This window comes from Phyllostomus discolor, chromosome 5 (genome assembly GCF_004126475.2).
Source record: "Phyllostomus discolor isolate MPI-MPIP mPhyDis1 chromosome 5, mPhyDis1.pri.v3, whole genome shotgun sequence".
NCBI classification, from domain to species: domain Eukaryota; kingdom Metazoa; phylum Chordata; class Mammalia; order Chiroptera; family Phyllostomidae; genus Phyllostomus; species Phyllostomus discolor.
Window position 1 is genome coordinate 89,757,044 of NC_040907.2, and position 24,668 is coordinate 89,781,711.

General features: G+C 36.7%; 2 protein-coding genes across 2 annotated transcripts in view; both read right to left on the reverse strand.

Annotated features, from left to right (window-relative positions):
• The window catches only part of BLOC1S5 (biogenesis of lysosomal organelles complex 1 subunit 5), a 43,253-nt gene that overhangs the window by 10,119 nt on the left and 8,466 nt on the right, over positions 1–24,668 (reverse strand). The window contains exons 3-4 of the mRNA XM_028513212.2: positions 11,371–11,500; positions 446–504 (exon numbers count right to left, since the gene is read on the reverse strand). Coding sequence (XP_028369013.1) covers positions 446–504; positions 11,371–11,500 — 189 coding nt within the window. The remainder of the gene's footprint in view (positions 1–445; positions 505–11,370; positions 11,501–24,668) is intronic.
• Positions 11,449–24,668, reverse strand: part of EEF1E1 (eukaryotic translation elongation factor 1 epsilon 1) — a 59,372-nt gene continuing 46,152 nt past the window's right edge. Inside the window, exon 5 of the transcript XR_004903330.1 lies at positions 11,449–11,500. The gene's annotated coding sequence lies outside the window, so the exon portion shown is untranslated. The remainder of the gene's footprint in view (positions 11,501–24,668) is intronic.

The following is a 24,668-nucleotide window of genomic DNA, read 5'->3' on the forward strand; positions in this document are numbered from 1 at the left end:
ATGACTATTCATTAAATAACCCATCCATGGGCATGAATGCTTCCTTTTCTAGAAGAAATATACATAATATATTCAACACTTCAGGCGTGAAGGAAAGATTTATATTTCCAATCTGGTGGGTATTCTTTGTTCCATGTAAAAGTCCTATTCTTTCTCCTTCACAAGATAAATACCACTTTCAAGGGAAATATGAAAATGCTGAAATGGTAAAAAAACAAAAGGAAAGAAAAAAAGAGGTCTGTAATTTGTGTTATAAAAATATGGATGGTGCAATAATACGCTCATTCCCCTTCAATACATCTTAAATTATCCATTTTTAAATCTTTTAAAATCATTGCATAAAAAAGCAAATTAAGAAAATTTCTTTTTATACAAAGCAACGGCTAATAATAGGATGATAATAAAAGCCCTGGAGTTATATGCTCCAAAATCCAAATTATCTTACCTGTTTTCGTTCCTGCTCCCTCTGTTGGAGTCTACAAACTGAGTCGGTAACTGCTTGCACTAAAATAAAACAGAGAATGGGTTTTCAATCAGTGGCCCCTGCAAGGAAAGAATTACCCGAAAAAACAAAACAAAACTTGGATTGTTTTAGAGCTCAAAAAGCTATGCAAAAAACTCGTATTACTTTGGTTGTGGTAGGGTGGCAAGAAAAAAAAAGGGAAGTTCTGCCAATATATTTAGTATGTCATAATTAGAGCTACCATCACTCTTGAGCTTTGAGTTGCAAGCCAAAGGCATTAAAGTACTAATTCCAATGACAAGTTGTCAACAATGACCTCAGAATTCTCTAAAGAGATATAAAACATTATAAAACACCTGATAAAATTACCACATTTTGATTGACTATGCCTTTATAGTGTTTTTCCAATTCACTGGCCCCCTCTCACTTTGTCTCATTCATACCACTGCTCTCTTGTAGGCAGTACTTGATATCTAGAACACTTTAACACTTTCTACTCTTCTAACCTCTGCTCTCATCTTCTAATTCATCCTGGCTGCCACTGCCAGGCCAGTCAGATTCAGATTTCTTTGGATTGTTTTTATTCAGTCATTTCCCTTTCTAATGGACCAAAACTCTTAGAAATTATTATTATATTAATTTATTTAGTATTACTACATGCCAAGACCTGTACTAAGAACTTTCCATGTACTACTCCTCTTAATCCCACTTTCTAATTTAGGAGAGAATCACTGTCACATTTTACAGTTTTGGCATCTGTAAAAAAACAGGTGTAAAGAGGTGAGTGTTACTCAAGGAAGTAATGTGACTAGTAAGTACAAGAAACAGGATTTAAAATCAGATCTCTGACTCTAAAGACTTGATTCTTATCCTCAACACTCTAATTCTCTTATGATTGCAATAAAGTTGGTTTTACTCCATCAATTATCCAAACCTCTTAATTTACTGTATCCATTTGTTCATATACACAAATGTTTTCACTTACTTCACTATGTAGTGTTCAGGCCAAGAGTCAGACTTAGTATCGTAAAATCTAGAGCTAAGCACCTACTTGTGGTATAACTGATCCTGGGCATGTTTGCTTACTTATTCTTTCATTCATTTGCTAAATATTTATTGAGCATTTGCTTTTTGCTAGGTGCTGGTATTGCTACTGCTGCTAATTTTGCAGCACCTCAGTTCCTCATTTGCAAAATGAACATAACAACTAATAAAAGGACGTCAGAATTGACATGAGAATTAAATGAGGTAACACAGTAGATATTAAAATATTTAAATATCAGTTACAGTCATTTAGGGCAGTTCTTCATATATAGTAAGCAGAGTAATAGATCAGTACATAACATTCTATTTAAAATGACTACTGACAGCTGTTATCCTGACACTTCTTACCAAAATAAATACTTTTTCATTTGTCTGTATAAGGCATGTATAGAATTAATGGCATGTGTAATGCTGAGTTATATAAGCAGTCAAGAAATGTTATTTTTCTATCATTAGAACTATTATTCTATTTATTGTACTATCTTTCTTAAGGAAAAAGCACTGAAAGTTGTTCCTTATTCCTTTCTTCTAATTAAAATGTTTTACTTGTTTCAAAAGCCCAGGTCAAAGTTTACTACCTTCATAAATTCCTCCCAGATTAATCCTTTCCCTATAAGAATCTTCCCTTATTTGGTATATGTAATACCCTACCACTTTGTCTTCATTTGCTTAACCCGAGGTTTACCTAGCTGTTTCACAATTATGCCTTCCTAGCCCACCTCAATCTGGACCCAGCTAGGTCACAGTTCCATAACAGGGCAGGGACAGTGATTTCTCTTTCAGAAAAATGTTAGGGCCTGCCCTGTGAAAATATGGTAAAGAAGAGGATTCTACTTTCAAAGAGTCATATTTTTATCAGCAACCACTTTAGTTGTATCAAAGACAGTACTTTCATACTGAAACTTAGGTTCCCAATCATTGTTCTAACAGGAAAGATGGAAACAAAATAGGAGTTGATTAGATCTGCCTTCTTTCTGTGGCATACTAATATTACATCATCTTTCCTGAGCAGTGGTTTTTATCATTTCCTAGTTGGATTTTTTTTTCAAGCTCTGAACATAACTTTAAGGAAAATCCATTTTGTAGTCTCTAGGTGCTTCATTATTTTCAGGTTTTTCTTCGCTTAATCTAACAAGAGTTATAAGACTATGACATTTATTTTGTCATTTTTTATATCCTTTAAAAATTTTATTAGAACACATCTGGGTTTACAGGAACAAATTTAAAGGACACATGGACAAAAACTAGAGGGAGGGTGGTCATAGGAGGGAAGTGGGGAGGGCTGGGTGGGTGGGCTGGAATGGGAGTAAAAGGGAGGAAACTGTACTTGAACAATGATTAAAAAAAAGAACACAACTGAGAAAGTCACGCTCTTGTTCGCTATCAGGATTGCCTTGGTGCTCGGGCAAAATACCCACTTTTAGAAAATTCAGTTCTTTTGAAGTAATTTACTTTTTAACTCTTTAGCCATGCAATAAAAGACTTTACTTTCTGAATTTAATAAAATCTGCTTTTCTACAGTCTAAGAAAATCACTTAACTAGAGCAAACATTCCTTTTCTTTATAATTACAGACTTGAAGAGGAAAAGGCCCCTTTGTCTGAACCTTCCTAACACTTCCACAGGACTTACAGGTCAATAGGAATCAGTTTTTCCTGTTGTGCTTTCGGAGACTATAACTGACTTTAAGAAGTCAAGAATTTCAAATTATTTTCTCTCAACCAAAAGATTATTCAAGGACATTAGCATCACATACAGTAATTGTGCTATATACAATAGTTAACAATGCCCCGACTATCTTGGCATAAAAGAAAGAAATTCATCCTGTCATGGTGTGTATATGTAAACCTCAAATATATACATAAGAAAAAAATTCTGGTTTGGTATTAGGAGCAGATGCTGGCTGAATTCTCATTCATTCATTTCAGTAAACAAATAATTACTTAGTGGCTACCATGTGCCATCCACAACTGTTCTAGGTGCCAGGGATACTGCAGAGAACTAGTTCCTGAGCTCACGAAACCTTTATTTTAGTTGGGGAGACAGCACATAGATAAATATTTAGCATGTCAGAGGGTGATGAAGAAAAAGAAAGCAAGGTAGGGAGACGAGAGAATGCCAGAGTGAGGGGAGATGAATGTTAAAAGTGGCTGAATTAGGTCTCACTGTTGACATCTGAGCAGAGATGAACAGGAAGTGAGAAAGTACAGAAATCTGAGAAAAGAATATTCTAGAAGGAATAGCGAGTGCAAAGGTCCTGAGGTGGGAATGTGCTTGGCACATTGGAGGTAGAATAAGGAATCCAGAGTAGCTAGAACAAAGTAAGGAAAAAGGAAAATGATGGAAAATAAAAGTCACTGAGTCATAAAGATTTGTTAATAAAATACATGTGAGGGGAGGAAGAGAGAAAGAATGAAAAAAGGTAGAAGAAAAGAATGGAGGGAGGGAAGGAGAGGAGATGAAGAGGGAAAAAGAGGAGAGAGGGGAAGAAGGGGCAGAGAGTAGGAAAGAGTAAAAGAGGGAAGGAGACAGGTGAAGAAGATGAAGTGGGAGACAGCGAGTACTCCAGAAAAAGAGAAATGGGAGAGGAAGGGGAAGAGAGAGATAGGAGTTCAGGATTTCAGCCCGAGTAGCTAGGGAATGGTGATGCCATTACTGAAATGGGATAAAATGAGGTAAAAGCAGAACTGATGAAAGAGTTCAAGTTTGGTCTTCAATGTTATACTGAGATGCTTATTAGGCATCTCAGTAGACTAGGCAATTGGATGTAAAAGTCTAGAATTCTAGAGAGGGGTCTAGGGTGAAAACATGAATGTGGAATTAATGACTAGCATAGAGATAATATTTAAAGCTGTGATTCTATATAAGATCACCAAGCAAGGTAGTACAGACAGAAAAGATGTCCCAGAACCAAGCCTTAGGGTACCCCAATGTTAAAAGTCCAGAAAAGATGTGGGAACTAACAAAGCAGAATGAGAGGGCAGAATCTGAGTTGTAGGGGAAAGTCTAAGAGAAAGTGATGTCTCCAAAGAAAAAACAGTCTTTTATTATTACGTTTTCAAAAATGCACAGAAGCAGTATTCTGAGGTTGAAAGAACTTGAGCTTTGGAAAAGAACTAGATTTATATGAATGTTCTTCCAATTATTGTTGGAGAACATGGATGTTAAACCACTACAAATTTCAGTTTCTAGTGACTTCTGGTCAAGATGGAGGTGTAGATATACATGCTTCACCTCTTTGCACAACCACAGAAAGAATTACAACTAGACCTCAAAATAAGTAACACCCAGTATCAGAAAAACCGAGCTGTATGAAGTCCTACAACCAAGGATTTAAAGAAGCCACATTCATCCAGGCGGGGAGGAGGGGCAGAGATGTGGAGACGGGCAGAGATGTACAGGGATGTGGTGAGGTGTGGAGAGGCAGTGGTGGAACAGGGGGTCCCACATTCACATGTGGTGGATAAAAATCAGGAGGGATACCTTGGGAGTGAGAGATCCCAACCCCAGGTCAGACCACAGTGCCCAGGGTTCTAGCGTGAGGAAGATAAATCCCTGTAACTTCTAGCTGTAAAAATCAGTGGGGGCTGGAGCTGAGGAAGAAATGGCTGGATTTTCAGCAGACTCTGCTTAAGGGCCCATACTGATTTAAAACATATGGAAACCCACCCTCTCTGGAATTCAGCACCAGCGCACCAGTCACACTGGGCGAGTGTTGGACAAACCTACAGAAGCCAGACAGCAGCACTGACCCCACTCTGAGCCCTCCCCCAACACAGAACCACAAAGCAGTGAAGTGAGCTGCCTGCCCTGGCAATTACCTAAGGCTTTGCCTCACACAATTTACGGGTGCCTTTTCTGTGATAGGCTACTAAGACAGGGAATCAAGCAGCTCTACCTCATACACAGAAACAAATACAGGGAGGCAGCCAAATTAAGGAGACAAAGAAATATGGCCCAAATGAAAGAACAGAACAAAAACCCAGAAAAAGAACTAAGCGAAACAGAGATAACCAACCTATCAGATGCATAGTTCAAAACACTAGTGAACTGGATGCTCAAAGAACTCACTGAGTATGGTAAAAAAATATAAAAGACCCAGGAAGAAATGAAAGTTACACTAGGTGAAATAAAGAAAAATCTACAAGGAACCAACAATGGAGGAGAGGAAGCTGGAATTTAAATCAGCGGTTTGGAACATAAGAAGAAATAAGCATTCAACCAGAAGAGCAAGAAGAAAAAAGAATGGGGGAAAAAAAAACAAGGACAGTATAAGGTGCCTCTGGGACATCTCCAAAAGTACCAACATCCAGATCCATGGATGCCAGAGTAGAAGAGCAAGAACAAGAAATTGAAAACTTAAAAAAAAATACTGAAAGAAAACTTCCCTAATTTGGTGAAGGCAATAGGCATATAAGTGAAAGGAAGAAGAGAGAGTTCCAAACAAGTTGGACCCAAAGAGGATCACACCAAGATAAATCATAATTAAAATGCCAAAAGTTAAAGATAAAGAGAGAATCTTAAAAGCAGCAAAAGAAAAGCAGAGAGTTACTGACAAAGAAGTTCCCATGAGACTGTCAGTTGGTCTCTCAAAAGAAACTTTGTAGGCAAGAAGGGACTGGCAAGAAGTATTCAAAATGATGAAAAGCAAGGACCCACAACCTAGATTTCTCTATCCAGCAAAGCTATCACTTAGAATCTAAGAGCAGATAAAGTGATTCCTAGACAAGGAAAAGCAAAAGGAGTTAATCATTACCAAACCATTATTACATGAAATGTTAAAGGGGCTTGCTTAAGAAAAAGAAGATCAAAAGCATGAACATTAAAATGGCAACAAATTCACAACTATCAACTGAATCTAAAAAAAAACCCCCACAACAATCTAAGCAAACAACAAGAATAGGAACAGAATCATAGATCATAGATATGGAGATCACTAGGAGGGTTATCAGCTGGGAGGGCGAGAGTGGGGGAAAAGGTGTAGGGATTAAGAAGCATAACTGGTACATACAAAATAGACAGGGGGATGTTTAGGATAGTATAGGAAATGGAGAAGCCAAAGAACTTACATGCATGGCCCATGGACTTGAACTAAGGGGGTGGATTGCTGAGGGTACTGGGTGGAAGAGGGCAAAGGGGGAAAAACTGGGACAACTGTAATAGCATAATCAATAAAATATATTTAAAAATTTTTAGTTTCTATAAAGTGAGGAAGGTGATAATATTATTTTACAGAGTTATAATACTCAGTGAAGCAGATATAGGCAAAAAAGTCTAATTAATAAAACACTATAAACTAGTATTTTAAACCATGAATCCTGCCCTGTCTGGTGTGGCTCCGTAGATTGAGTACCAGCCTGTGAACCAAAGGGTCACCAGTTCAATTCCTAGTCAGGGCACAGGCCTGGGTTGCAGGCCAGGTCCCCAGCAGGGGGCACGTGAGAGGCAACCAACCACACATTGATGTTTCCCTCCCTTTCTCCTTCCCTTCCCCTCTCTCTAAAAATAAATAAGTAAAAGAACAAAAAAATCATGAATCCTTAAAGATTTCTAGGTAAAAAGACAGTATAGCAATATCAGATACATTTAGTCCCTTAAATACCTCACAAACTACATAAAAACTGGAAAAGAGTAAGGTGGGGGGAATCTCCATTCTTTACTAAACAAGGAAGTATTATAATTGCATACTATAAACTTTGAAAAGTGGTATCCAAGAATAGGAACACAGATTCCAATTAAGAACTGAGACTCCTAACCCCACCATAAGTACTAAATCTCCAAAAGTTAGAGAAAGAAAATGAGTTGACAAAATTCTTAGAAGTGTAATATGCTTTAATTTATAGAGAAACACAAATAGGTGGTAGAGGGGGAAGGAACAAATATGTGAAAAGCAGGTAAGACAGACAAAGGATGCATTCTGAAAGAAAACCTACTAAAGTTCTCCACCTTGTAATACACACACACACACACACACACACACACACAGAAACCAACTGAATTAATTAAAAGACAACAAGCATACAGCATGAAATAAAAATGAGATTGTAAGGCTAAGGAAACTGAGAACTATAACAACATCATTACAGATCTAATCAATAAACCAGAAACAGAAAGGAATTAAATCGTGTATAACTAAATAAACAATTAGCAGCATTAAAACTGCAGAACACAAAGCAAATACTATAAAACCTGCCAAAGCTAAAATTCACAAGTGAAAGACTGGAGAAGAGCTGCAAGAGAAAAGGTATAAAAGTCCTAACCCCTTGATCTCTTGTGGCATTAATTAATGTAATAACATGATGCTAATAATTTCAAAATGTCTCATGACTTTTCTTTGACCTTTTAGTAACTACTATCTTTTATAATAAAGAAACATGTATTTTAAGGTATTTCTTTCAGCTTTACTAAAGTTTTTGTTCTGCTAAATTAAAGTAAAATTTAAAATTAATACCTCAACTTAAAAAGCATATGATCCCATTCTCATCAGAAGTACTCTCTCCGCACCACACCCTCCCATCTATTCATTCAGCTATAATCCCACCACCCATCCTTCCATTTGGATATACAATACAGAAAGATTTCTGCAATGATGTTCTCTAAAGTGCAAAACCAATAGTTATCTTTAGGTAGTTATTAAGGTGACTTATTGTTTTCTCCTTTTTCTTTCTATTTTCCTCTTTACTTCTTCTTCTTCTTATTATTTAACATTTATCTTTTGTTTAAATAATTTAAAGAATAGTCACTGCTCTTAAAAAGAAAGAGGGAGGCAGGAAAGGAGGTTTTTGTTTTTGTTTTTAACCATGGCTAAATTGAATCAAGAATAACCTAAAGGCTTTTTGTCTTTCTTACTCTCTAAATCAAGGACCAGATCCCTAGATAGCAAACTTGAAGTATATTAAATAATTAATGAGTAGAACATAGGATGAGAAAAAAGTAAAGATTATTTTACTTAATGGCAGGTTACTTTATGAGTTGCTCTTATATATCTTCCTAGAGCAGCGATTTTAAACCAGTGTATCACAAGAATTTTTAAAACATACAATACCTGACTATTTAGTCAGGGGCACTAACCTCTTTCTTAGACTGTCAAATAAAAAAAAAAATGACAACAGCCAATACAACAAAAGCCTCTGGTGTAGATGAATCCAAATTATACCTATTGTTTTGTCAAATATATTTTTTGGTGTTCTACAGAATTTAAGTAATTAGTATATGTGTGCCAGAAGATGAAAAAGGTTGAAAACTGCTATCCTAGAGCTCATTTACTTTTTGTGGTGTTAAGGAACCACAGGAAAGTTTTAGTCTAAAAAGCCTCTGCTCACCCAAACACAATTTGCGAGGTAGGTGGCACTACATACACAAAAGCGGAAACAGTTGAGCTGCAGATTCTGTAATAGGTCTCCATTCAAATCATTTGAGATGTCCCCACTTTACTGTTTCACAGTTACTTAATTTTGTGCACCATGTTAGACTAAGATCCATACCAGTAGTGTTCTGATGTGCAGTAGATAGCAATGCCAGCACAGTCTCAAAAAGGCATATAAGACATAAATGTGGCAGTTCTACAAGCAGGCACAGAACAAAACTACATATATTCCTTTGAAGGCAACCGCAAGGCTGATGTGGCCCCTGGTGAAAATGAGTATGACCCCTGTCCTAGGTGAATTATTAAAACTACATCAGCTTCAAAAGCAGGTAATTATCTCCATTACACCTGTGCTGCTCAGGATTATAATATAATATAATATAATGTAAAGTAATGTAATATGAAAACATGTAAGAAAATACTTATATTGGAGTCTACTGAGGAAGCCTTTCCTGCTTCTAGCAGAAAAGCACTTCCAAAAGCCATTGCTTACTTTCTAAAGCTAACAATAAGACCCAAAGCAGTCCATATATGTAAAAACCTTAACTATTAACTTGGCATTTTCTGTTTTAATTCTTCCTTTCAGAAAAATACATTTAATTTTCGATTCCATATTAACTGTAATACTTTTCTATTTCATTTTGAAGACTCTTTCATTGTGAAACTAATATTTTTCTTTAAACTCACCCAAAGATATCTTTACTGATTTTACAGAGAAGGGGAAGGAGAGGGAAAGAGAAGAGGGACAGGGGAGAAGGGGAGAGGTAGAGAGAGTAGGGCAGAAGGAAGGAGAAGGAAATAAAGGGAGGGGGGGAGAGAGAGAGAGAAACATTGATTGGTTGCCTCCCACATGCACTCCCAACTGGGAATGGAACCCTCAACCTTTTTTGGTGTTCAACCAACTGAGCCACTTGGCCAGGGTTGAAGACTCTACTTTTAAGAGGTTAGTCTTCATATCAGAAGTAACTTTAGACCCAGAATGAAGCAAGTAGAAATAATCATTTATAGATTTTTACCAAGTTTTGCCCAATTTATTTTTATATACTCAAAGTGTAGAAAAGGAAAGTTATAGGCACAAGTCAAACGCATACATTAGCATTCTTATTAATAATAATTAAGCTTTATTTTTAGCATGGTATTGAGAATGTTGTCAAGTTTAGGAAGTGACAGTGTGAACAAACAAGAACAAGTTGGTAGTATTGTAAAATGCAAAAGCCTAAGGTTAATTTTAGACTTTTTGCTGTTCCCTCAAAGAGACTAAATGTGATCTTATTTATCCTCTCCAATCTCCTTTTAGCATTAGAACATACAAAACTAACTTGGACTGGCACAAAAAGACTTAACTCAATTATTAACCAAGGTCTCTCAGTTGTTTTCTTCCTTCACTGGCCAGTTTTTTTCTTTTTGTTTCCCTGAAACATATTTTTTTTATTTTGCACTTCAGTAATCCATCATTATTTACCAGGATTATCCTTGGACAAGCTGAATACAGCTTGTATATAGTGTAAATGCAGCAAGGAGAAGCCTTATATTTCTGATATACTTCTAATTTTAAAGTCAGTACTAATACAATGCTTTTTATATCATAATTTGATATGTTTAATATGTATTCTTTTCAATCAACTATGACTTCAAATGAAATTATTTTGCTTAATGAAAGTGGTAAAATACTGTTTGTTACAGGATTATTTTTGAAAAAAGTTAAAAAAAACTCTAGTATCCTATTTGATAAAGTCTTTTTTAAAAAAAGATTTTATTTATTTATTTTTAGAGAGGGAAGGGAGGGAGAAAGAGAGAGAGAGAAAGAAACATCAATGTGCGGTTGCTGGGGGCTAAGGCCTGCAACCAAGGTATGTGGCCTGACTGGGAATCAAACCTGCGACACTTTGGTTTGCAGCCCGCGCTCAATCCACTGAGCTACGCCAGCCAGGGCCCATTTGATAAAGTCTTATTTCAGATCCTAATTGTTGGTTATCAAAATTTTTCTAAAGGATTAAATTTTTTAAGGTAAATGTTTCAATGTTTTCATATCCCAAAAGGACAATCTTGTGCACTGCAGAAGCATACATCTCACTGTGGAGATAACTGCTCTTAACATCAATGGCAATACATATTACCATATTTTTCAGGCTGTAAGATGCACTCTCCCCCACCCCCACCAAATCCGGGAGGAATAATAGTTGTTAATGCTGCTGTTGAGTTCTGTTTACATTTACACTGGTGAAATATTATGTTATTTATGTTATGAAATATTTTACCACATCTTTTGCTTCAAAATTTTTTTTCCTATTTTCCTCCTCTAAAACCTAGGTGCATCTTATGGTCCAAAAAATATGGTAATCACTAGATAGCCACTTTCTCTGTGACAGGGCACCTCTCTTATATGTTCTGGTTAAGAATTCTCTCTCTTTAACCTCCCACCAGAATACTCAAGGAGATATATTTTGGCATCACACTCATTTGAAATAAAGCAATATAAAAAAAAATAGCTGGCTTACGTCTCTGGAGAACTTGGTTTAAGTTGTCTTGCATTGTTTCTCTACATTTGGGAAGAGTATGTTCATTTGTTTCATGGATCATATTCTTCCAATTCTCAAGAACTCGCAATTCTCGAAGACCACGTTTTTCCTATTAAAAGAAAGTTAAGTGTTTAGTAAATATTGTGTCTTAAATCTTAGTAATTAGTTTCTGGGATTTCCACCTAGGTTTTTGGTTGTTATGTTATTACCCATTACTGAAATTTACACAGCCTTCTTCTAATTATTTGGCAATAAGTGAGGTCACAATCTGGAGGTATTTTTTTAATTATGAAATGCTTCAAAAGCTGAAAAGTTGCAATATGAGTAATATTTTTACAGCAATATTTTAAAATGGGAATGAGAAGTACTAAAAGAACAAAAAGAGGTCCTTTATTAGATTTTACATTTCATTTTTTATTCCTATATTACTTATACTCTATATTTTTAATGATTCCATTTTTTTCAAATAAAACTATGAAGTAAAGGTAATATGTAAATACTTCCTTATGCAGAAAAGAGTTAACAGTGAAGGCCACAGATTACTATCCTTAGAAAGGTCTGCTTCCAAGACTGGCCGTTGCCTGGGGGATGGGAACTTGACCAGTCAACAGTTCTGTACACTGGTATAAAACTTTCTATAAATGATAAGACACTTCCATCCTTCTATGAATCTGGAACTTGGATACATGTTAGGCAGAGATTGCCTACCTGATCAGTCCCCAATAAAAATCCTGGACTCCTAGGCTGAGGCCAGCTTTCCTGGTGGATTACATTTCACATGTGTTGTTATAGCCCACTGCTGACAGAATGAAGCACATACTGTGTGATTCCACTGGGAGAGGACTTTTGGAAGTTTCTGCCTGGTTTCATCCAGACTCCTCCCCATGCACTTGTTTCCTTTAATGACTTTGTTCTGTATTCTTTTGCCATAATAACACATTAGTCACCAGAACAACCTTATGCTAAGTCAAGATTATGAAAAACATGGAAGGCTAAGAAACTATCACAGACCAAAGACTAGAGAGACATGAAAATTAAATGCAATGTGGTACCCTGGAGTAGATCCTGAAACAGAGAGAGGACTGTAAGAGAAAAACTGGCGAAATCCAAATAATGTCTGGTGTTTCACTGACAGTAATGTACCAATGCTGGTTTCTTAGTTTGTCACCACTGTAGCATGGTAATATAAGACATTAACAATGAGAGAAAAAAGGGGAACAGTATACAAGAACTCTCTGTACTCTCCTTGCAAATTTACTGTAAATCTAAAATCAATACATAATAAAATGTTTATTAGAGAAAAGATTAGTAAAACCTGCGGGGGGTTGCAGCGGCAGGAGAAACTCCCAGCCTCACAGGGGAGTTCGCTGGAGATACCCATGGGATCCTAGAATGCATACAAACCCATCCACAAGGCAATCATTACCAGAAGGGTCCCACTTGCCTGTGGGCAGCAGTGGAAGCCAGCTGAGAGCTAAAGAAGCAGCACTGTTCCCTCTCAGGCCCCTCTCCCACAGAGAGGGCCACAAGGCAGCAATGTGGGTTGCCCCACCCTGGCTAATATCTAAGGCTCCTCCCCTTACTACCTACAGGTGCACCAAGACAAAAAAAAAATGTGACTCAAATAAAAGAATGGATAAAAACTCCAGAAAAAGAACTAAGCAACAAAGAGATAGCTAACCTATCAGATGCACAGTTCAAAACACTGGTAATCAGGATACTCACAGAAATGGTTGAGTATGGTCACAAAACAGAGGAAGAAATTGAAGGCTGTGAAAGTGAAATGAAGAAAAATATACAGGGAACCAACAGCGAAAAGAAGGAAACGAGGATTCAAATCAACAATTTGGAGCAGAAGGAAGAAATAAACATTCAACCAGAACAGAAGGAAGAAACAATTCCAAAAAATGAGGAGAGGCTTAGGAACCTCTGGGACAACTTTAAATGTCCTAATATCCTAATCATATGGGTGCCAGTAGGAGAAAGAAAAAGAGCAAGAGGTTGAAAACTTTTTTGCAAACATAATGAAGGAGAATTTCCCCAACCTGGAAAAGGAAATAGACTTTCAGGAACTCCAGGAAGCTCAGAGAATCCCAAAGAAACTGGACCCCAGGAAGCACACACCGAAGCACATCATAATTACATTACTCGAGATTAAAGATAAGGAGAGAATCTTTAAAACACCAAGAGAAAAGGAGAGTTACCTATAAAGAAGTTCCCCAAAGATTATCAGCTGATTTCTCAAAAGAAAGCTTACAGGCAAGAAGGGGCTGGAAAGAAGTATTCCAAGTCATGAACGGCAAGGACCTATATTCAAGAAAACTCTATTCAGCACAGCTATCCTTTAGCATGGAAGGGCAGATAAGCTGCTTCCCAGATAATGTCACGTTAAAGGAGTTCATCATCACCAAGCCTTTATTATATGAAATGCTAAAGGGACTTATCTAAGAAAAAGACAATTGCAACTGTGAACAGTAAAATGACAACAAACTCTCAGCTATCAACAACTGACCCTAAAAAAAAACAAAAAACAAAAAACTAAGCAAACAACTAGAACAAGAACAGAATCTCAGAAATGGAGATCACATTGAAGGCTATCAGTGGGGAGGGGGAAGGAAGAGAATGGGGGAAAAGGTACAGAGAATAGGAAGCATGATTGGTAGGCACAAAATAGACAGGAGGAAGTTTAGTATAGAAAATGGAGAAGCCAAAGAAATTATATGTACAACCAATGAACATGAACTAAGGGGGGGAATGCTGGTGGGAGGTAGGATGCAAGGCGGAGGGGAATAAAACGGAGAAAAAAATGGGACAACTATAATAGCATAATCAATAAATACACTTTAACAAATAAAATAAAAAACGAAGATTGGTAAACTTAATTTAAGGGATTAACAAATTAATTATGTTGCCAGGGTTTTTGTTTTGTTTTGAGCCATTCTTATGGAGCAGCTATGGCCATATTTTTATTCTTCCTATTTTTCTATAATAAGAAATTTAAAACTTATACAAAAGTTGAGAAAACAAAACTCATTAAGAGTTATTACTATTAATGGAAGGAGTAGAGGACTAGACAGCAGGTGACTTGGGTTTTTTTCTTAACTGCTAATGTTATAGTCCTCAAGACTCAGATGAGACACTCCATCCTCCAGGAAGCCCTCCTGTCTCCCACTCCCCACCTCTAACACCCACCCGTGGGCCAGAAACCCTCAAAAACCCAGGGCATAAGTAATGAATTCATTTATATGCCGGAGCAGGTAACAGAACTAGGTTCCTATCAACGTGCTTTAAAAATTCTCAACTCATGGCTGATTTTGTTTCCTCTGTAGCACTCCATACATCTCCCTACCCACATCCTAGATTCTTCTGAAGCAAATCTCAAAATATAGTTGAAATAAATAATTTCAACTATAAATATTTCAGCATGTACATTAAAAGAAAAAATCCTTTTGAAAAAAGATACAATAAGACCACCTCTCTTCTCTCTCTCTCTCACACACAAACTCAACAAATCTTTATCATTAAAAGTAAAGGTTAGTATTCGCTCGAATGTCCCATAAATGTTTTAATCCTCCAGTTTGTTTGAAGCACACAGGGTCCCAAAGCAGAGAGGCTGACTCCAAGACACATCATAATTATAATGCCAAAGGTTAAAGATAAAGTGAGAATATTGAACGCAGTAGAAAAAAAGCTGTTAGTTACTTATAGGGGAGTTACAATAAGGCTGTCAGGTGATTTTGCAAAAGAAGCTTTGTAGGCTAAATGGGATTGGCAAGAAATATTCAGTTCATGAAAAGCAGGGACCTACAGCCAAGGCTGCTCTACCCAGCAAAGCTATCATTTGTACTTGAAGGGCAGATAAAGAGGTTCTCAGACAAGAAAAAAACTAAAGGACTTTATTATCACCAAACCATTATTATATGAAATGTTAAAGAGACTTATTTAAGAAAAAGAAGATCAAAACTATGAACAATGAAATGGCAAGAAAAAAAAACAACTTATCAGCAATTGAATCTAAACTAAGCAAACAAGAACAGGGACAGAATCATGATACAGAAAGTGTTTTGATGGTTGCCAGATGGGAGGGGATGTGGGGGAATGGGTGAAGAGGTGAGGGGAGTAAGAAGTGCAAATAGGTAGTTATAGAACAGCCAGGGGGATATAAAGTACAGTGAAGGAAATGGAGCAGCCAAAGAACTTATACTCATGAACCATGGACATTAACAATGGTGGGGGGATTGCCTGAGGGAGTGGGGGTTGCTGGGTGCAGGGGGGCAAAATGGTAAAAATTAGGACAACTGTAATAGCATAATCAATAAAATATAATTAAAATGCAAAATCTAAATAAGATTCTTATATTGTAATTGGTTACTGTGTTTCTTAAATATTTTTAAGCTATAGATTTGTCCCCATCACTTTCCCCATCTTGCAATTTATTGGAAAAAAAAATGTGAGTCATTTGTTCTGCAGTTTCCCACAGTCTTTTTTTTTTTGCTGAATGACTCCCTATGGTGTAATTAAACATATTCTTTTGTCTCTTCTCTTTTCTGTAAATTGGTAGTTAGAACTAGAGGCTTGATCAGATTCAGGGTTTTATTTTTTGTTCATAAAAAAAATTTCAGATGTGGGGTTGTATACTTCTGACAGGAAGTTGCTAGCATTCTGTCTTCATTTATCAGCAGGAATATCAACATAAAGAGAAATTTTCCCTGACTATTTGGTTATTATGAGGATTGCTCACATATGAAAGGCAAAATAAAACACTTGAAGACAAAACAAAACAAAACACTTGATCATTTCCCTAAAACAATGATTTGATTCCCTAGTATTCTCTGAAGATTTTTGTTTTTACATATTTCTGTGTAACTCAAAAATTAAAAAATATCTGGAACTTTTCATCCATTACAGTATTTTTCCTTCCTGGTGCTCAAACTGCCCTGTCTTTGTCTAGTAAGCACCTATTCTAGTTGACTCTGGACTGCTTTAGACGAAACTCTAGTGTTCTTTAGTAGTTTCTTTGCTTTCTAGTACAACCTGATACCCCAAGATCATCTTGTACATTTCCTGGCCCAGACCTGAAATCAACAGGTCTCTAAATACCACCAGTATTTTAAAGTAGTATTTAGAGTTTGAGCACTAAGGGTGCTCACTACTACAGGGATGGTCATTATTTTTAGGCCTTTCAGTGGACAAGGCTAGGAAATAGGTTTGTTTTTAAAGAAAAGATACATTTTAAGTTCATACTGATAGTCAAACTTAATTTTAGGACTACCGAATTTTTAATTACCCTCCTCTGTCTTTTTCAAATCAACAACATTTGCTTTGTCACTAATTCAAATTAACAATACTAATACTAGCATCAACAAAATGGTTAGTGAAAACAGTTTTTTTGTTTGTGTTTTTTTTTCCAAGGGATATTCCACAAGGAATGTACAGTCAAATTACCGTTTTCAAGTTACTTGGAATAGTCCTGGCCTGTGTGGCTCAGTTGGCTGGAGCATCTTCCTGTAAACCAAAGGTTGCAGGCTCATTTCCCTGTCAGGACACCCAGTTGGTATGTATTGGAGGTAAACAATTGGTGTTTTTCTGTCTTTCTGATTTAAAAAAGTCCTTAGGTGAGGACTTAAAAAGAAAATACAGTTACCTGGAATAATTTCTCTCTGCATGGCAATGCCAACATCTACAAACACAGGTTTGCTTTATTAGTTTTTACTTGGGAGGAATTGCTCATTAAAATTTAATTTTAATTATGAAACATATTTACATGGCTCCAAAATTACATCTCTAAAATATATATATGTGTGTGTGTATATATATTCAAAAAGTCTCACTTCTATACCTATCCTCCTTTACATCCTATTCCCTCTACCATTCTCTCTTTAGGTAATTATATAAATCTTTTTATTCTACCATTGTTTTAAGTATAAGGATATGCGCCCATGCCCACATACATCCACACACACACACCCACATATATGTGTACGTATGCATGTAACAGGGTGCAGCCAACAAGGGGGGCCCCAAATAGGGATTTGGAATGGGGCCAAGAACTCAAGGTGTCTGGGAAATACTAGGATGTCCTCATCCCTCCCCGCCACAGGTGTGAGTTGGAGGAAGGGACACATAGAGCAGGAACATGCAGGGCTGTTTTGTACAGCAAAAGCTTTGCAGCTGACCTCTGGCATGGTCACTTAATGTATCTGTAACCTTTAAGTGGTAGCATAGATATGTTAAATGCCTGTGGCCATGCTTTGAGCCAGCGAGAAGGGAGTAACTTCCACCTAACATGTAACTGGGGGGCAGGTCCCCCTGAGTTACAGCACCTGTGTAAGAACTTGGAGATGACTGGCTCCATGACATGGGGCCACACCTGCCCATAATCACAATGGCAACCCAGTAAACTTGGAATAATGCAAGAATGCTGGCAGGTATAACTGATTGTAGGAGGAGTCGGAAATGGGGGTACAGAGAAAGATTGGTGCAGGGATTTAAACCCAGACTTGGCAGCCATGTGGAGAGAGAGAACCATGCAGCTGTGGCAACAGAGGAGAGAGCCACGCACTTGTGGCAGAGTGGGGACCCCCGAAGCCATGTGAGGAGGGAACCACAAGGTTTCACTAGAGTGCAGACCCCTGCAGCCCTGCAAAGGAGAATCACCATGCGGCTTTAGCAGAGAACCACCACTCAGCTTTGGCAGAGTGGCGACCCCCCCCCCCCCCCCCCCCGCAGCTTTGCTGAGAAGAACCATGCAGTTTTGGCCAGAGTGGGGACCCCTGCAGCTTTGGTAGGAGAGGACCACGTGGCTTTGGGGTGCTCCCTTTGGCCACGTGGCCTGGGAAGCAGGAGAGACTTTGCCTGGAAGAAGGGTGAAAGAACTCTTGCCAGTAGGCCATGAGAAGGTGCCACATGGCTTTGCATTAACAGGAGATCCTGCCTGGATAGCGACACAGCTGATGGTGTCAGGAGCCTGAATCACAGATGTTTGCTTCTTTTCCTGAGATACAGTATCCCAAATTAGGGCAGGGGGAGAAGGAAGCACTGTGGGCGTCTGTGGGTATCCAAAAAGGACTTTGATATTTCAATGAAGACATCAGGTCAGTACTTTAAGTCTGCATAGCATTAAATAAACATTTCCTTTCCTTTTCACAAATCTCTGGCATTGAGAGTTGTTTTTCCTAAGGCGGCAGACAATAGAACCTAGTGGGGGGTTCTTTTGGTAATAGTATATAGTAACCCCTCCTTGTCCCTAGGTGGGTGTTCTGTAACAGTTTTTGGTGTCCCTGGGTGGGCCAATAATTGCCCCCTGGTCTGTTCTGTAGCATACACACATGCATATATAAAATGTACATAAACATATATATAAATGTACAAAGATATTTTCTTAATTCTTCTTACAAGAGAAACATGATATACAAACCTTTCTTATCTCACTTTATTAAGTGATTCATAACTACAAACATAATGTATATAATCTTTATGTGGTCATGTGGTCTTATTCCAGTATTCAGAGAGGTTGACATTTTCGCTCTCAAGATTATGTTGATACTAATCCTTTATGGTCTCCACTTTTTTGGCTGTTGTCTACCAGTTGCCTGCAATAAGCAATGTTAATGGGTTATTACCTGTTCCTTCTCTAGCCTTTCCCTCTCTCAGGATCCAATTTGAAATAGTATCCTTTTACTCTTAGTTAATAGTTATAAGGCAACAAATAGGATATTCTATGTTTTATCTACCCTCCCCTATCCCATTTTTTGATAGACTGTATCTATTATCTACACTGTCAAAACAGAGCTATGACATATTTTATTGTCTCCCCTATAACCACAGTTTCGTCTTAGTTCTATAAATATATACTTAATGCTTACAAATTGTTATTAAATAAAAGTCTCTCCCATCATTTTGTTGCCTAAAACTCATTCTGATGATTATGTAATAGATTCCTCAGGAAAGGCTCCTGTGAACAATATTCCCCGAGTCCTTGCATGACCCTAACAGTGTATCTGTGCTCCCTATACCTGGAGGTCAGTTTGGTTAGACAGAAAACCCCTGGCTGTTACTCCACTGTCTTTTGCTATAAGACAGTTGTATCTGTTAATGATCAGATTTTTTCAACTAATAAAGGGCTTAGCAATTTTGTTGGGTTGTCAAAACAATTTTTTTTTCTATGAAGTCCAACAGATTTATTTTAAAAAAATATCTGTGTTGGATATTCTGGGTTAATTGCCCCTGAATGCAGTACACCCTTTAAGAAAATTTCATTAATATTTTTATTTTGGGAAAGTTTTCTTGAATTCTAGTTTTTACATTTGTTCTATTACATTGCTTTGATTTTCTTCTCTAGGGACTCATTATTATGCATATATTGGATATTATGTATTTATAATGACTACTCGTTTTTCTTGAATTCTTTTTATATCTTTAGACATGTCTTTTGAATTTTAAAGTTTATTTTCAATGACAATTCATTGTGTTTTTTCATTCTTATATCCCTTCTAGTTTTAATTTTTAAAGTACTTTAATTTTCTTTTTACTGACATTTTTCACTTTACCTTTTATTTTTTCTATTTCTATTTTATCTAATCATTTATGAGTTTTTATAATTCTGACTAATACCATTCTTTCTTTCCTTCTATAATTTTCTTACACCTCCAAGCTCATTTAAAAACATTATGTAAGTTTTCATGTTTCTTTGTGGTCAAATTTTTCTTACTTTCATTGTCTTAAAGGACATTGTCTGGTCTTCATCCTCTAATAAATTTGTATGGGATTTGACTCTTGCTTAAAAGCTGAAATTTTGTTTTCCTCTGTCTTTAGAAGGGAGGACTGGTCAGGACACACCTTTCTAATTTCAAAGTTCTGAAACTCTTATTTGTCTGTTTCAGAAAATATTCAATTTCCTATAGTTTTTCCAAAGTGCAGGACCTCCTTCTGAAAAGGTTTTCTGAGTTTCAAACTCACAGACTGCTTGCTTCAACTCCAGGAGACTTTCCTGTGGTTTGCTAGCACTCACTCATAAATTGGAGCCTGTGAAGAAGTCCCTTCCCAGTCTCTGCTGTTGTTCTCAGACTGGCCCACCAAGTTTCTAAAGATACCTGGTGGTAATTTTGAGGTTTTCTAGCCCTCTGCCTTCTCTTCTTCCTGCAGTTTCTTATGCACCAAAGCTTTTCAGCTCTTGGTTATTTGGTCATTTTGTGTTTTGTGAATAACTCTTTCCCTGAATTTATAGATGTTGCTTGGTTTTGCTATCCTAATTCTATTTTTATAAACAGATTCAAGGAGGAAATAAACAGTATACCACAGCTACTGTCATCTTCTCCAGATGGCACTGGAATTTGGAAGAATAAGGACTAGAGAGTTAAAAAAAAAAACGAGATTATTTTATCCCTTATAGATTAATTTATTATGATGCAAAAGAATGATACCTCATTTCACAGAAAAAGACAAGAAAAGACAGGGGAGTTCTACAGCTCCATTCAGTCTTACTCAAGAATCCCCTTAAAACTGCACTCAAATTGAATACATATGTCCTCTGTTTTTCTGGGGAAAAATTCTCCAAGGAGTCCATGACCTCCTAGACTTAAGAACCACTTATTTAAAGAGTTGTTTCTTGTAGCAGGTGAATTGGTAGTCACTCATTATAGTAAGTGAATTTGTAGTCTTACCTCTCTAACAGCCTATCGATTACAATAAATTAATTTGAACTATCATTAGACCCAATGATAGTGTTACATGAGACAAGATGTAAGAAATAGTCTCTACCCTTAAACTTACCATCTAGTATGTGCCCTTTTTTGTTTGTTTGTTTTTTAAATCCTAACCCAATAATTTATTTATTGATTTGTTGGTGGGGGGAGAGGGAGAAACATTGATTAGTTGCCTTCCATGAGCACCCCAGGAATTGAATCTGCAACCTAGGTACGTGCAGTGACTGGGATTGAACCCACAACCTTTGCTGGTGTAAGGGACAATGCTCCAACCAACTGAATCACCTGGCTAGGGCTGTGCTTGTTTTTATTCTGATATTTTTGACTAAGGCATACTACTAACATCTATTATAAAAGGAAAACTACAAGCTAACATCTTTCTTATTTGTATATTCATGTTATTTCTGGGGTGAAAATTCTCAGAACAAAGATTGGCACTAATGAAACTTGGTTTCCAATGTGTAACATCCCTAAAAATTTCATAATACAGGTTGTAAGTAATAACAAGTGCTCATGTAATGTACTTAAAACAATACCTGGCAACTAAGCACTCAAAAATGTTAGCCATTATTAAGAACGTTAGTACAGTTACTGTAATATTTACATTAAAAATTTACAGAGGGGGGTAGGATTGAGGGTGGGAAGTAGGGATGGCTGGGGTGATGGGTAGAAAATGGAGACAAGTGTACGTGAACAATAAAAAAGTGTGAAAAATATAAATAAAACAAAAATTTAATTTGAAAGTATTAGAAAAAAATGAAACTAAAATTTTCTTTCCATTACGAAATTGATCAGTATTCCAAATTTAAACTATATTGTGCATATATTTATTACATGCAACATGGGATAGATTTTATACTGATATTTAATAATCTGACAGTTACTCTAATAAGCAAACTAAAAATGAGAGGTCAGGATGTCAAGTGAAATTCTAGTTTGTCCTGCCTTCTAAGGGATTTCCTCTTGATCAGTTTAACTCACATTCAAACTCATCAACACAATCCGTCCCAACTCCTATAAATACTATACTTATTTGAATACTTTTTTTGCCTCTAATTTTAGTAATCATTTTTTTTCCTATCTGAATAACATCTGTTTTTGTTTCTCAGCTCAAACATCACCTCCTTTGTGAAGATTTTCCTTCCATCTCTGTTGAGAGTTGGTTCCTCCTCTGTGATCTTAAGTACTTTGGGTTTATTTTGTCATAATAATTCCACCCTTAAAACTCTTTGTTTGATGTCTTTCTTCTCTCTAGTTTATAAACTTCCTGGAGGTAGACTTTTCTTATTTTTACATACCTATTGTGAGACATAGTCCTGGATCTACTCTCTTCTCCCTTCTTCCTAGCAGCACCCAAATATTATTAGGAGTGGTAAATTTGCCTGTAACAGAGACTGCTAGATGTTTCCCACCTGCCTTCCTTTTTGCTACATGAAATGCAGATGTCAAGACTGGAGCTCCCAAAGACAACATATAAATATAAGGACAGGAGCAACACCCCAGGGAGGTAGAAGAAAAAAAAATCAGGGGGCGGGGGAAGCTAACATCATAGAGCCACCATACCAACCATAGGCTCTGGGTCTTGTGAGAGAAAAATATGCACTTGTTAAAGCTACTATTTTTCAGGTGTCTGTTACTTGTAACTAAACACATTCCTTACTGATTGATATACCTAGGTACTCAATAACCATTCAATAAAGTATTCAAAGAACAAAATTTGCTAAAAATAAAATATGAAACTTGAACAGGACCATATACTCCATAAGCAAGCACTTTATAAATGCTGACTAACATAGGTCTCTCCTCTGTTCTTCATGAGAGAGAGGCCATAACATCTCCTTAAGGCTAGAAAGACAACGGTGCAGAAGACAACACCTCTTCCCGCTGACACTACCAAACTGGTGCTCACTGAAAGGACCCCAATGGGATCTCTGTTCAGTGATCACTGAAATTAAGAAGATAAAAGATTTGTATAAAGCCAGGAGAAGGACAGTCAATGTCCAGAAATACTAGCAAACACAAAAAAAGAAAGCTTAAAATATACAGGGTATCACTACTTCAATAATTTAAGTAATGCTGCCACCATGTGGCATTTATTCCCTTCCTTTGGAAATAAAGTTTTACACAGAAAAAGATGATTGTTACCATGTGTGTTAACTTTTTTTAAACATATAAACTACAAACAACTTTAGTTTCAAGTACTAGTCAGTTTTTCTTAAAGTGAACTAGAATTATATGGCATAAAGAAGATCTACTGATAGCTCTGCTTTACCATCCCTTTCTGTCTGACCACGCAAGTCTGGGTGAAGAGCACTCGGCCTAATTAAGTTCAGGGGTGTTACTGTTTGGACCAACATAGAAAAGAATTGTAAATAATGTACATATCCTTTTAACTCTAAAGTCTAAAATGCTTTCAGCTTTTCTCCACCAAACCCTCAAAAAGACCAACTAGGGAGGGTCACTGTGTGAAAAGACTGGATCACGTACATTTCAAGAAAAGAAAATATATTTAGTTGAAGGTAATGGCTCAAACTTGGCTGACAAAACATTTTTGAGACCGTTTTTCAAAGACAATATAAGAATGTTTCATGCATTAGTTCCTGGTATTGTCTCACACAAAATCAACGCTTAAGACATTTATATAAGCTTGTATCTATCATACCTAGGGTGAAAATTTTATTCTTTAGTAAATGTTATTGCTCAGATAATGCTCGTGGCACTTGCTTAGTAAATCCCTATTTTCCCTAAGACATGAAATATTGAACCCAAGTTCATAAAAATTACTGCAAACTCTGAATTAATACATTTCTATTTGATATACTTGTTACCGTTTTCTCTTAATAAGTTACCAACATTTGTCAAATATCTATATACCGGAAATTTTTAAAAATAACATTACATTCAATCCTCACAAAACCTCCACAGCATATATTACTGTTCCCATTTTTAAAGTAAGAAAACTAAGCCTCAGTAAAGCAAGTACTCATAACTAGTAAGAAGAGTGCCAGGATACATAACTCAGATACGTAAAGCTCCAAGGCCCATGTTTTTTCTATTCTTCAACACAGCCTCCTCTCCAAAAAGCTCTTTGAGGGCTTAACAATCCAGAATGCAGAAACAGCTGTTCCTCAGTATAATGGAGGACTGGTTCCAGGACCCCCCGCAGATAACAAAATCCGAGGATGTCAAGTCCCTTACACGAAATGGTGTAGTATTTGCATATAATCTACGCACAACCACCCAAATACTTTATATCATCTCTATATTACCTAAAATACTAACACAATGTAAGTGCTCTATAAATAGTTGTTATACTGTATTATTTAGGGAATAACAAGAAAGAAGTCTGTACATGTTCAGTATAAAACACAACCATCTTAGGCTTAAGTATGTAATATACACCAACAATGTAACTTTTTTGCTGAATATTTTCAATCTACAGAGGCAGAACCCATGGAAACAGAGAGCCAACTGTAATTCATCTCTTTTTAGACATATGCTTCTGGCAACTACCTTCATCTTAGTTAAAAATGCCAGTGGCTGAGTTGGTTGGAGCATCGTCCCAAAACCAAA